This window comes from Schistocerca nitens, chromosome 4 (genome assembly GCF_023898315.1).
Source record: "Schistocerca nitens isolate TAMUIC-IGC-003100 chromosome 4, iqSchNite1.1, whole genome shotgun sequence".
In the NCBI taxonomy this organism is placed as follows: Eukaryota; Metazoa; Arthropoda; class Insecta; order Orthoptera; family Acrididae; genus Schistocerca; species Schistocerca nitens.
Window position 1 is genome coordinate 236645726 of NC_064617.1, and position 14783 is coordinate 236660508.

The window sequence follows — 14783 nt, forward strand, 5'->3', positions numbered from 1 at the left end:
TAGGGGGAGACCAAGAGATGCATACACTAAGCAGATTCAGAAGGATGTAGGTTGCAGTAGGTACTGGGAGATGAAGAAGCTTGCACAGGATAGAGTAGCATGGAGAGCTGCATCAAACCAGTCTCAGGACTGAAGACCACAACAACAACAACAACTAAGATGCAAAAGTGGCTTCAAGTAGAGAGAGCAAGTTTCACACAGTAATTTAAGTGAGAAACTCTTGATTTGGTCCCAACAAAATGGTGCTGTCTCACTTCCAGGCAACCAGTGCTTGCTGTAGATCGGTAGCCCACGCGACAGATCCCTGTGATCTGTCGCATGTGTGTGGGACTCTCATTGACAAAGAAAAAGTGAAACCACAAATGTTATATGTGGAAATGAGTATTCATAAGAATCGTTTGGGAACATCCAGTAACGGAGCTATCATCTGAGGACGACGTTTCGTTCGAAAATCATTTTCGTCCGAGTAAAATCAATTCTTAAATCCTTCTGAGTCACATTATTTGGATTTACACAAAAGTTTAATACATATATATGTCGCATTAAATTGCAAGTAAAATGACGATATCTGGTAACTGACGATGCTGAAAGACATGTATTGCATTCCAAATAGCACTTCTTCTAAAGTTTTGTGCTGTCTGCAATGGGCTGAAATTACATCGGAAAATAAGGTTTTTGTCTCAGCAGTTCAGCTTTGTCTTTTATTTTTAGAGTTGATCAACGTTCTGATAAAAGTCACAGGTTCTGTAAATATACAGTTACCTTAATCGTATGGCATTTAATTTTGTAGCCAAACTTTGTACTACCGTGCAGAAGAATCATTACTCAATTATCGCGCCAATACGAACACTGTTGTGTTTACGTACGATATTTATGGGGGCCAAGAGGAGCTTTAAATCTATGAAGTCACAAATAAATTTCCATTTCAGCATTTAACATTTACATTCAATGCTCAACTCAAAAAACTGTTAGCATTATAAGGAAATAAAAAAAATACCTTTCCAATATTGATTCTTCTGTTTTGCCAGCTATGTCGAAGGTTGGCATCATTAACTTCTAATGTTGTTACCTGTGATCTCTAGTTGGTACTCTTGAGGTATAGTAACTTTGCTCTATATTTTTGCGGGAAAAGTTAAGCATCAGGTGTCAGCCTTCTTGTTGATTCAAGCGCAGAACTGCAAAATGGTCCGAACGCGAGCCTCGAACGCAGCGAGCAAAGGTTGGTATTCTGTATTTATGAAATTAATGTGGATAAAACCTAAGGGCTGATGTGTAATTCATTTAGGAGTTTTAAGTTTTGACAGTCAAGTGACAGGGAGTCGCTCGTGATGTCGAAGCTCGATTTTCGTTCCCCGTTAAAAGTCATTACGTTAATATAAAATTCTCCTTTATTTTATTTTGCAGATATTGACTAACATTTATGTGGATGTTGAAGGAGCGTTAAGGATGTTCCCGTTTCCTTCACAGTAAAATTTACATCTCGGAACATGCGTTTTCGCACTGTTTTTGATATTTGTTTCGTTGCTCTTACAGCTGTTGCTGCTAAGGCGCCGAGGAAGGTAGCGCCGGCACCAGCGCCTGCAAAGAAAAGTAAAAGCAAAGGTAGGTGCTTCACGAGTTTTTTTTTTAATTTTTTTTTAGACAGCTACTAATCTGTGTGATCCAACAATGGGTTGTAGTTATAACTACTGATCGCATCGTCTTTTTTCAGAACTTAATTTGTAGGGATTTCTTTGAAGAATCCTTATTGTATTTGTGGCAGTTCTTGCAATTGAAGGTGGCTGCAGTGTTGTGACCAAAAATGAGTGAATTTCCATGTTTGACTCGAACACGAAACATATACATTTTCTAGATATTTTGAGTTAAATATTCAGTGTACTTCGTTACATACAACTGCGGATCTAGCTTTTGTTAATTCTTGTATGATGCTCTCAGTATAAGAAAGAGCATGAAAATAGTCTGTTCCCATTTATATTTTTCAGTGACTGATGTGAATTTAAAATGACTCATTCCACGTTATTAAGATTTATCACGCAAAATGGTCTACAGAACATGAATTTAACTGAGGCGTTCATCAGATGACTGGTGTAGGGGAACTTGACAATGCAATACCACTACCAACCTGCAAGAGTACCATTCTCGTGCACTTGTTGATTTGCATTCTGATATTAGTGAGATATGCTAACGCTTTCTTTCACCTTTCCACGGGATAGATTTCTGATGGTTATATTTGGTTTAGTGCTCTGTTGCCCAATTTAAGTGCCTTATGCAATCAGTTATCGGAGATATGCTATGACTGCAGTTGTGTGAATTGCAAGTGTTGAACATATTTGTTGCTCTAGGTAGTACACCTCTTTTTGTTCCAGGTTCAAAAAGTGGCAGTGGTAGACTTCCTCCAATAACAAAACAACCAATACCTGGTTGGCAGCGAAGTGTAGGTACTTTTTTCAAAAGTGATGAGCCATCCTCTTCAAAGGTAATGTTAGTTTACTTTTTGTAATTGTATAAACTAGTTGAACTTGCGTAATGGTAAACTGTTGCGGCCCTATCAGAAAGAGGTTTGGCATAGTTTCCTCAAAGTTATTGCCTGTTGGTACCTCTCCTGTCTGATGTGCAATCATGCTGCTAATAATGGGGTTAAGGCCTTCCATAACAGTAATTCTAGTAATGTGTGAAATATGTAATGATTCATAAATTTTTACAGTGCTGCTTTTTGATAATTTTGATCAAAAATTGAGTAGTTAGAGAATATCCTTGCCTTAATCATTTCTGCGTGTTTGATCCTTTTTGTACTTGAGGTGCGTAAGAACTTTGTGTTTGGTGACAATGTGGAAACTACAGTTCCAATTGATATTTATATCTTATGCATGATGAATGTAATGGTTTTTAATGTATGTATTTAAATTTCAGTTAGTAAGATATGTCTGATCAAGTCTTGTTATGCCATTTCAGTTATTTGCAAAAAAAATTGACTATTTAGGTGATTAGGTTTTGCAGGATTTCGCATTTTGTAAGCCATAGTTTTTCTGAGAGTCTGATGGGTACTTGGAATACCATAAGGAAGTTGTAAAATGTGGCCAGTGTATGATAACTTTAAGCTTTCAATGGAGAGTAGAGTAGAGTTGAGGTTGGAAAAGTGTTATGCACTAAATTAGATTAGTTGGTTCATTTATTGTTTTCGATTATTTAATGGTAAAGTAACAGGGAAGTGGACTTCTGAACAGATGAGAGGAAGCTAATACCAGTTGACGTGCAATAATTTTTGGGTAATTAACGGAAAATGGTTTGTGTGCTCATGATTGTGAAAAAACAGTGGAGAAATTTGCATCAGGCTGATTAGTGATTAGATGGTAGGTGGATCTATTGCTGCCTTGATAGATTCTGAAACTGACTTAATCACATATGTATACAAATACTGTAAGTGGAGAAATGGCTGTTGATAGTTCTTGCAAAGAGTATAAAATTTTTCTGTCGATATTGACAGTGGGTACAACAGACATTTATTAGATTGGTCCATAGCTTTGGACATCATCAGTTTTTGCCCATCGTTTGCATGTATCTTCTTACAATGTGCTTTTCATGTAACTGTCTTCTCATCTGTATAGTGTGTGTTTTTGTATACAAGTGTGGTTTGATGAGTCTGGTAAATTTCCATGAAAAAATGGAACTTTTTTTTGTGTCTTCATGTTTGATATCCTTGAGTATTCTGAGGATTGTACCCAGAATTTTAACAATGTACTGTGTGCAGTTTGTGTTAACTGTCTGATTCATTAAGTGTGTTGATTGCAGTTGAAAATGGAAAAGTTTTGTGCTGTTATTAAACATTTTCATGTGGAAGGCTGGACTGCCAGTCAGAAGTACCAAAGACGAATTGTGCTCTGGCCATCCAGTTGAGGCCGCCGCAAAGGAAACTATGGGCGAAGCCATGTATGGTACTGAAAGCCCAACAGACAAAAATTAGTGCTGAGACTGTAGGCATCTCTAGTCATAGAGTGCATATCATCTTGCTTGCAGAATTGGCTACAAAACTATGTGCAAAGTGGGTACTGTGATTGCTTACAGTCAATCAAAAGTGCATCCGGATGAACATCAGCACAATGTCTGGAGACGTTTACTTGCAGTCCACAAGACTGCAGACTGTTGATGACTCTTTGATCTGTCATGACTCACCAGAGTCAAACTGGCAATCAAAACGGAGGATAAAGGTTGGTGAAATTGCACCAAAGAAAGCAAAGACCATTTTGTTAGCTAGTAAGATGATGGCTACTGTTGATTAGAAATCCCAAGAAATTAGAGTAATCCTCATAGATTATTTGGAAAAAAGCAGAACCATAATTGGACTCTGTTATGCCTTATTGTTGGACCATTTGGAACTTGGGTTGGCTGAAAAAGACAAAGGTTGACGCACACATCAGTGATGACAAAGGTAAAAGTGCATGAATTAGGCTTTGAATTGGTTCTTCATGCACCCTATTCACTGGCTTCACCTCATGTGGCTTCTTCCTGTTCCCCAACTTGAGACTTCAGCTTGCTGGAAAGTAATTTTCATCAAATGGAGAACAACTTCAGTCAAAGAGTATTTTGCAGAGTTTCACAGGACCTACTTGTCTGGTGCGATGAAAAAGCTGTATTGCTGGACAAAGGGTGTGTACTTCAAAGGCGACTGTTGAGAAGTGAAGGGAGTTGTTCACGAAAAAAAATTTCCATGCTTTTTTAACAGGCTTATCAAACCAACCTCGTATTTTGGGTCTTTGTAATTCACCTTTGACAAGTTATGAGCCCTACTTTGCACTTAGGTCACACGAAATGACTTACTAAATATGTAAGGCCTCAGCTAATTTGTTTAAATGCTGATTTGATATTTTTGGAAGTTTTCTATTACATAACATATATCCACACATTTTTAGCAGATAATTTTGGGTTTTGTGGTACGGAACAGTGGTACAGGAAAAGTCTCAACTTTAGTAGCTTGTAGAGTGATTCCCTTTGTATGGCAGGGGTCTATGTTAGTAAATTTGATTTGGGAAAGGTGCAGCAAGGATCCTGTCTGGCCTTCAGGGCATTTCTGGTTGATATTTGGATCAGTGTTATTTCTATCGTTGTCTTCAACTTATGTTACATGAGGGAATCTCGTATTGCTGTCAACATGGGGTTGGGGTGATAATTCTCCCTGGTTAGTAGTGATTCCAGGTCTTTTTAAATCTGATAAAGTAAAAGAAATCATGCAGATTTTATTTTTAAACAAGATCATCCACAAATTTTCAGAAGGTAACTGAAATTTAAGTTACCACCAGTGGTGCCATATTATCAGCTGCTGAGTATTTTTTCCTGACATGTCTTAAGGATTAAACTTCCAGCGGAATTGTTGGATCTATGAAATCCTAAAGGCACTGGAGATGGGAATGAAGGCATATATGCTTCCTGTGTGGCACGAGGTAGAACATGGTCACTAGTCTTCTCAGCAGTCTGTAGATGTAATTTTGAGCTCAGGGGATAACTGGGAAGTGGTCATTCTGTAGTCTTAAAACTCAGCACGGCCACCTCATCCCACTCTCTCTTCAGACCTCAGTGCCCTATTATCTGTACATGTAAATGGTACATAGTAGTAAGAGACCATATGTACAACATATGTTGTGTTCACTAGATGATGTAATTGAAATAGTGTGATTCACATTTTGTATTTCTTTGTATCAGACAGTTACAAATAGATGCAAAGTCTGAAACTTGATATATTGTTTTTAGATTAAGTGTTAAGAATTCTTGTAATGCTACAGGATCTAGATCCTGCAACTGAGGAAATGATGGATGAAAATACAGCAAATGGGAGTGAGCATTCCGAAGAAGAAACTGATGGAGCTGAGGAGAGGTCACAAGCAGAAAATGAAGAGGAAGAAGCAGAAAATGGAAAAGACGAAGAGAAGGAAGCAGAGAATGGAAAAGATGAGGAAGATGATTAATGGTGTGTAACATGATTTAAGGGAGTGTAACTATACCAAGTTTCTTACTTCAAGGATGAATGGAAATTCAAATTTTCCTCTGCAGCCAAATTTTCTATTAAAATCAAGAGCATCATTGAATTTTGCAGTCGGTTGTACTATTTGAATCTTTCATTCAAGATTAGCATAATTAATTTGTTAAAATCTCAGCTTGCCTGTATAGCATGAAGCATTTTTTAAGGGAAACTCCCCATTGCACCCCTGTCAGTTTTATTGGTAAGATGGCCCAGTGCAGAGCCCATCAAAAACTGAAGATAGATAAAGCACGAACACAAGAAGATGGTGTATTGAACTTTCATAGTGAAGTGAAACAGTCACGGTGTTGGACTACTAAGTAGACGACCCTCATATTATATCCACCCCCCCCCCCCCCTACCACAACTACTACTTTATGAACTCTTTTTTCCGGTCATAGAAATGTTTGTTCTCTTTCTGTAGTCTTGGCAGTTGTCATACTATACACTGTTTATAGAATAAATGTAATGAATGGTGAGGTCAGGCGCGATACCAGATAGACGTCTCACATAAATGAAAACAGCAGATGTGTATGAACTATGTTACAACAAAGGAATTAGTGTCAAAACTTCCAAAGTGGAAAGCAACTTCAAAAGCGTTGAAAATGTGTTCCGACAGAACAGAGAAACTGTGTGATTGTGAAACTGTTGCATTCATTTGTTACAAACTGTTATGTTTCCATTATTTCCTTGGGCACGATCACATTCATATGAATACCTAATCTGGCGAGGAGGCATATCTCGCTCAATATCAGGTGTACAAATTAGGTGTGTTAAGTCTTAAAGACACACACACACACACACACACACACACACACACACACACACACACACACACACACACACACACACACACACACACACATTGTCACTAATGCCATGTATGACATAAGACTTATCTTCCAGTGGAGGATTCAGTTGACTCTTAGCCTTGTCATCAAACGTGCATGGTTCTCATTCGAAAGCCTCTTTCTTTCGGCTGCTAATAGAGTAGTTGTGCAGAATCAACTTTCATTATACACTACGTGATCAAAAGTATTTGGAGACTCCCAAAAACACAAGTTTTTCATATTAGGTGCATTGTGCTGCCACCTATTGCCAGGTACTTCATATCAGCGACCTCAGTGGTTATTAGGCATAGTGAGAGTGCATTCAAGCACCTGTTTATAATGCACTGTCTATGGCGGAGTGGTTATATGACAATAATATCAATTTCATGGACTGGCCTGCGCAGTCCTGACCTGAATCCTATAGAACACCTTTGGGATGTTTTGGAATGCAGACTTCATTCCAGGCCTCGCCCCCAGGGGCTCAGCATTCATTTGCTGAGTACGGGCTTGGCAACCCCGGGGTCCTGAGCTGGGGACTGGTCAGTGCTGCCAGTCTCCTTTCAGCGTAACCCCCGGACATGCTTCAGCGACCACCGTATGGCGCGGCGGTGGAATGTTGTGTGCTGTGGGGAATGGTAATCTTGGCTTGACCGCCTGGATTGTGAGGACGGTAAACCCCTAAAAAAAACCTCAATCTTACGGTGTGCTGCGCGCCTATAAGATGCATGGCTGTTGGGGTGGAACAGTCGCAAGCGGGCAACCTCTGGGGCACCTCCCGCACCCCAGTTGTATAAGGCTTACCTAGGCATGCGGGGCTCTGTCTAGGTGGACTTCTAGTTCCCTAGGTGCTCGTGGGACCAAGATGGATCCTTCGAATTCCTCTTTTCCTCCTCCCAGCGGAAAGGGTGCGCTGCTGGAAGGTTCTTAACACCCAGTCTCTGAAGAGGGCTCGTGCAGTCAGTCCCCCTGACTGCAACACATATTTGACAAGTAAAGTCTTAAGTAACAGAATGCATTCTGGTAATCAGAATGTGTTTCTCATTGTAAAATGGAAGGAGGGTAGTTTTGAGAAGGTTTCACCCTTCTATATACAAAAGGGTCTGGAGGGCATCGGTGGCTCCTTAAAATCAGTGAAGCGTTTGCGTAATGGGACCTTGCTCGTGGAAACTTCCACTTCCCAGCAATCCACTAACCTGCAAGCTGCTAAATTCCTTGGAGTATGCCATAGACACTGAACTGAACAGCACCTTGAATTATAGCAAAGGTGTTGTGACCTGCTGGGATCTAGTTGACGTTCCCAAAGACGAACTGCAACGTGAGTGGGCTCCGGAAGGTATCATTGATGTTCAACATATCATGAAGAGGGTTGATGGCAATCTTGTAAAATCCGACTCTTTTATTCTGACCTTCAGTAGCACGAAACTTCCAGAACATATTAAAGCTGGCTTCCTTCGCCTTAGTGTGCGGCCTTATTTCCCGTCTCCAATGTGCTGTTTTAAATGCCAGCGTTTTGGGCATATCACCTTAGGGTGTAAAGGCGAAGCGACTTGTGGCAACTGTGGTAAGGCTGCTCATGAAGGAGTTGGTTGCTCGTCTCCAGCCAGATGTATCAATTGCTCTGGAAACCACCCTGTTTGGAGTACGGACTGCCGAATATTTTTAGAGGAACACAAAGTCCAGGAAATAAAAAATCCCAGCGTATCCCATATGGTGAGGCCAAGAAGATCTATAAGTCGATGCAACCTCCCACATTTGCTACATCTTTTGCATCCCTGGTTCAGAAGCCTACTCCAAAAGTCGATGCCTCAACGCAGACCGAGGTGGTGAGTGTTGGAACTAACACCTGCAGCTGTCAGTGCACTTGCAACGCAGCCAGTGTTTCAGAGCCAGTAGCCCCTACTCGAATGGCAGACAAAGGTACAGTGGCGAACTTGGGCCAGCCCCTGGCGCCCCAAGCCCAGTGCGCCAATTACCACTCCCACATTAGCTCCACCAAAGCCCACCAAACCACAGAAAGCTCCTGTACAGCAGCAACAGCCGGTCAAATCCCGTGGTAAACCATCTGACCATGCGGATGTTGTTTTACATGAGGCTTCATCTGACTCTTCCCCAGAGTTGATGGAATACGATGTATGTGTGGGGCAATCATCTCGCCCCACGCCTGCCCCTCCACCTGCTGCGGTCTCCCCGCCTCGTCGGAGAGACAGGATGAAGGTGCTACCCCCATCATAGATAGCTCCCATACTTCAGTGGAACTTGCAAGAGTTCAGGACACATGTGGAAGAACTTCGTCTACCATCTGAGGATAGACCACTGTGTCTATGTCTCCAGGAGACTTATTTCCATCCATCATACTCCCCTGAGATACGAGGCTATACACTCCACAAAAAGGATGACCTGCATAGAGAGAGAGCTAGAGGAGGCGTAGGTATTTTCATCAGGACGGACTACCACTCCTCGCCTCTCACTTAAGACGACTTTACAGGCTGTCGCTGTGTCCGTGCACGTGCGTCATCCATTGACTGTATGTTCGCTTTACTTGCCCCCACATGACGCACTTGATGAAGTGGCCCTCACCGACCTTCTTACACAGCTCCCACAGCCATTCATTATTTGTGGTGATTTTAATGCCCACAATGTGCTTTGGGGCTCTGCAATTACCTGCCCCAGGGGTAGAGCAATTGAGAAGCTTCTCCTGTCATCCTGTGCCTACTTGCTCAATGGAGGACAGAGTACTCATTTCTGCACAGCGACTGGTTCGTTCTCTGCCATTGATCTCTCGCTTTGCTCTCCAGCTCTTGCCGCCAGTGCTCACTGGGAAGTGGTCGCTGACTTGCACGGCAGTGATCATTTCCTAATCTGGATTCACCTGCCAGATGGCGTGGGCCCCGAAAGGAGACCACCACGATGGGTGCTCAGTGGAGGTGACTGGACACTTTATAGCCAGTTGGCCCACTTCGAACACTGTGTGAATGTTGAGGTGTGGGTGGATCATATTACCAAAACGGTCCACCAGGCCGCTGCAGCATCCATTCCACAGGCCACTGGAAGAGGCCACCTGTGCCTTGGAGTGCCGAATGCCGCTCTGCAATCAGGACCAGGCGTGCGGCTCTGCGTCGGTTCAAGTGTCGGCCGACTGCTGAGAATCTTGCGGCCTTTCGGGTGGCGAGGGCAAGATGTCGCCGCATTATTCGTGAGAGCAAGAAGAGGTCGTGGCAAAAGTTCCTGAACACCATTAATCGTTCCACCAAAAGTTCCATTGTGTGGGAGACCATCAGGAGAATTTCTGGCAGAGGGAGGTGCCCCATAGCTGCTGTAATGAATAATGGTACTCTCCACACGGATCCGCGAGGCATTGCCCAGACTATGGCAGCGTATTTTGCCACAGTTACTGCAACAACCAGTCAGGATCCAGGTTTCCAGCACCATAGAGCGGTTGCTGAGAGATGTAGTCTGAACTTCCAGTCCACCTCTCATGAAGTTTACAACTGCCCATTTTCTATGTGGGAGCTGGATTCTGCATTGTCTGGAGCTCGTGACACATCCCCTGGTCACGACAGGATCCATTACGGTATGCTATGGCACCTCACAATGCGCAACAGACTTTTTAATGCCATTTGGGCATCGGGGTCACTTTCCTGACGCGTGGCGTGAGGCAGTTTTAATCCCTTTTTTAAAACCTGGGAAAGACCGCACAAACCCAAGTAGCTACCGTAGTGTTGCCCTCACTAGTTGCATAGGGAAGACCTTGGAGCGGATGGTCAACTGCCGCCTTGTCTGGATGTTAGAATCCCGACAACTCCTTAGTCGCTTTCAGTGTGGGTTCAGGAGGTTTCGTCCCACCTTCGATAACCTTGCCCTCCTGGAGGCGGCTATACAACAAGCTTTCCTACGCCGTTATCACCTTCTAGGTGTATTTTTCGACATCGAGAAGGCCTATGATACCACTTGGAGGCGTCTCATCCTGGAGCAGCTTCACGAATGGGGTTTTTGTGATTGTCTTCCTCTTTTTATTCAGTCTTTCCTCTCGCCACGATATTTTAGATACCAAATTGGTGACGTCCTGTCTGATCGCTTTGAGCAGGAGAACTGTGTCCCTCAGGGTAGCGTTTTAAGTGTGACTCTCTTTGTCATCGCTATTAATAGCATTACGTCCATAGTGAAAAGTCCTGTCCAGTGTTCTTTGTTTGTGGATGATTTCTCTTTGTTTTGCTCTTCTTCAAGCCTTGCAACGACAACTCGTCAGTTGCAGCTTACGATTAGGCGTTTGGATGACTGGGCGCAGGAGAGTGGTTTTAAGTTTTCCACTGAGAAGTCTGTATGTGTTGTTTATAACCGTTCTCGTTCGATTTTAATCTTCCCTGAGTTGCGGTTGAGGGACACTATTCTTACTTTCAAAGACACAGTGAGGTTTCTGGGGCTCATTTTTTGACTCGAGGCTCACGTGGTTACCTCATCTTAAAGACCTGAAACGGCGGTCGCTTCAGGCTTTAAGTATTTTAAAATGTCTTAGCCACAGTACATCCCACAGTATGGGATTCACGCATGGGATTGCCTCGCTGCAATGTCTATGGCTGGTCTTCGTGTTTTACGACGCGGTTGGAGCAGATCTCCACCTTGGCTCCTCCGGAGACCCAAACTTATTTTAGATTTGACTCGTTTTAAGAAAGGTGGCACGCCAGATTTTACATTCCAGTCACTGTTTTTTAACATTTTAGATGTGCATCACGGTTTCACTGTCGTTTACACTGATGGCTCCAAACAAGAGAATTTCCTTGGCCGTTCTGTGGTGTTCCCTGATCATGTTACCCGGATTCGCCTCCCTGCTGAATATACTGTTTTCGCAGCGGAGCTCCACACGATCCTGAAGGCACTGGAGCAGATGCATCGTGTTCGGGGCGATCGATTTCTTCTCTGCTCCGATTCTCTTAGTGCCTTACAATCAATGCAGAACCTATACCCGACTGAGGAGATGGTCCAGCTGATATATGACCAACTGTACTTGCTCCAACGGCGGGGTAAAGAGGTATCCTTCTGCTGGGTGCCTGGTCATGTCGGCATATGGGGCAATGAACAGGCCGATCGGGCTGCCAAGGAGGTCTGCAGAGAGCAGGATGTGGTCCAGTGTCCTATCCCCTTGCAGTCAGTCATTGCTGCACTCCACAGGAAGTGCATGGAGTTGTGGGAGGACAAATGGCTGGCGGTGACCGCCAATAAACTGCGGTCGGTAAAGTCAACCACTCGGCCGTGGCGTTCCTCCTGCCGGTTGCTCAGGCGGGAAGAGGTGGCTCTCGCGTGTCTTCGGATCGGGCACTGTCCTCTCACACATAGCTTTTTATTACGGCGGGAGGATCCTCCGTTTTGTGATGCTTGTGGTGTGCACATCTCTGTCTGGCACATTTTAACAGACTGCATTTTATACTGTGATGCAAGGGCAGAAGCACAAGTTGATGGGGATCTGCCTTCTGTTATAGCTAATGATGAGAAGAGTGTGTCTAGGGTTTTTAAGTTTTGTGATGTGTCTGGACTCTGGCCTAAACTTTTAGGCTGGAGGTTTTAGTGTATTGCATAGTGGCTGACTCCTCCCCTTTTTTCCTTGTGGTCAGCCAGCCACTTCCCTCTGCGGCATTGTTTTAGCTCCCTCTATCATTTTCTTCCTGTGTTGTCCATGTTTTACTGCTGACACCCTGCTTCATCCCACGCTTCGGTGTGGGTGAGCACATATTTTTCAACGATTGTTCCCCGTGTTTTATGTTCTGTTTTATATTCCTGTTCTGGGATTTTTCTTGACACTCGTCTCCCTGTTACTGAACGGGTGCTGAAGACCTTGCTGTCGTGTGCCCAAAAACCCCTCTACTACTACAACATTTCAGGCCTCACAGACTGACATAGATAGCTCTCCTCAGTGCAGCACTCCAGCTACCATTCCCCAAGAAATCTTCCAGCACCTGATAGAATACACACCTGCAAGAGTGGAAACTGTCATTAAGGCTAAGGGTGGGCCAACACCATATTGAGTACCAGAATTACCGATGGAGGGCACCATGAACTTGTCAGTCATTTTCAGCCAGATGTCCATATACTTTTGATCACATGGTGTAGGGCTCTTCCTTACAACTTTCTGTTGCAAATGAACATTACATGATACACAAATTTGAACACAGTGAACAATGAGAGGAAAAAAATAAAGATTAATTCTTGGCAAGAGGGAGCTTTGAACATGAATTGCCTGCTTTGCAGCTGAACACCATGACTACTTAACCACAATGCCGTGGCTCTTCCTCAATGCACTGTGTTGCAATTCTTATGCTTGAATTGTTCACTGCTTTCTTCTTCTTCCTCTTCCTCCTCTACTATTTTGTTCCCCTAAGTGTAGTACACCTTCCTCCTTTTATGCTTGATCTGTGTTCAGTTTCTGACACTGTCCACTGGGCCCTCTTGCCACTAAATCTGAGGTGGTGCAGTGGAAGTTTCCCTAGTAAGCTTATTGCTTATGTTGCATTGACTTAATTTTCATCGATGTTTTTTTTAGCAAGCCTAAATTAAGAATAGGTTTTAGTGTACTATAATCTTTATTGTCCTTGCTAGAAACATAGAGGTGTTTGATTCATAGAGTTTAAAGAGAACACTGTTTTGGCGCTAGTGGTTAAACGCATTTGTTGTGGCTTTTAAGTTTACTTCCCAGAATTAGCTAAACAATTGAATATCTCATTCTCAAAAATAGACTTCCTTGAGCTCATAGACTAGCACTCATTGTTAGTGCACTTCTGGTTTGCTAGATAACCACTATTGCACCATGAAACAATCATTGGGAAGCAATACTGACAAACTTTAATAGAAGTACTTACATCTTTCTCGTGTCGTGGAATAGTTGTAGTGTGAGTGTAATCATTGTTCAGATATTTACAGAAGCTTGGAATGCTTCATATAACTGCTGCAGCATACATCCTTCCTAATCTGCTTACTGTGTTCATCTTCTGGTCTCCCTTTACAGTTTCTACATCCCACACCTACCTTCAATGCTAAATTGGTGATCACTTTGTCTCAGAATGTGTCCTGTCAATGGACACCTTCTTTTTGTCAAGTAGTGCCACAAATTTCTTGTCTTCCCAATTCTGTTCAGTACCTCCTCATTAGTTTCCTGATTTACCCATCTAATCTTCAGCACTCTTCTGTAGCACCAAATTTCAAACACTTGCGCCACCCAGGACATTCTATTGTTGCATTATGATAAGTTTCATCTTGACAATGAGTAGACAGTTTCTAATTCATTTGGTATGTTATTTTACAGCCATGAATTTGGGGAGTGGATTACACTTCCCGAGAGACCAACCTAATGACGAAGACTGTTAGTTTTATTGCAGAAGAATTAAATTAGAAATAATCATATTTTAGTTATATATCAATATTATTTTTGTATTTTGAGAAAGAAGAATTACGATCTGATGTATGTTATCCAGAGTACAGTATCAATTTGTGTAGATTTATAATGAAGAAACTGATAGTACCTGGCAAGGCATTTTTTGCTTTTAGAACCAACTGTAATGGTACCTGTGCCCATCAAACCCTCTCTCTCTCTCTCTCTCTCTCTCTCTCTCTCTCTCTCTCTCTCTCTCTCTCTCTCTCTCTCACCCCCCCCTTCCCGTCATTGCCTCTCATATTTAGTAAAATTATATCTCACTATTTCATTGTTCATTTGTGTAATCATGGGTATATTGCAATAAAGAAAGTATTAATTTTATTTACTTTTGAATTGTAATTAGGTAAGGTATTTTTTCCACATTTTTATGACTTTGTAACTGCATGCAGATTATGATGCATGTTTCTCACTTAAACATTGTATTATTAGCATATGCAATACAAAATTGTTCTGGCTAGAACAAGTCCATCCTGGTGTAACATCTCTTGTAGAGGACTTGTATTAAAATGTATCTCCTGCCTGA

At 42.5% G+C, this 14783-nt stretch overlaps 1 protein-coding gene across 1 annotated transcript; it reads left to right on the forward strand.

Annotated features, from left to right (window-relative positions):
- Positions 1 to 1081: 1081 nt before the first annotated feature.
- LOC126251565 (PCNA-associated factor-like) lies at positions 1082 to 14581 on the forward strand. The gene is made up of 5 exons (XM_049952083.1): positions 1082 to 1219; positions 1534 to 1602; positions 2367 to 2476; positions 5775 to 5959; positions 14132 to 14581. The coding sequence occupies exons 1-4, from the start codon at positions 1183 to 1185 to the stop codon at positions 5955 to 5957; spliced, it is 399 nt and encodes a 132-aa protein (XP_049808040.1). The 5' UTR covers positions 1082 to 1182; the 3' UTR covers positions 5958 to 5959; positions 14132 to 14581.
- The last annotated feature ends 202 nt before the right edge of the window (positions 14582 to 14783 follow it).

Excerpts from the sequence above, each read along its gene's own strand:
- LOC126251565 (XM_049952083.1), top strand. The coding sequence starts at position 1,183 with ATGGTCCGAACGCGAGCCTCGAACGCAGCGAGCAAAG. Across the intron at positions 1,603-2,366 it reads AAAGAAAAGTAAAAGCAAAG|GTTCAAAAAGTGGCAGTGGT; the intron begins GTAGGTGCTTCA and ends TTTTTGTTCCAG. Across the intron at positions 2,477-5,774 it reads ATGAGCCATCCTCTTCAAAG|GATCTAGATCCTGCAACTGA; the intron begins GTAATGTTAGTT and ends GTAATGCTACAG.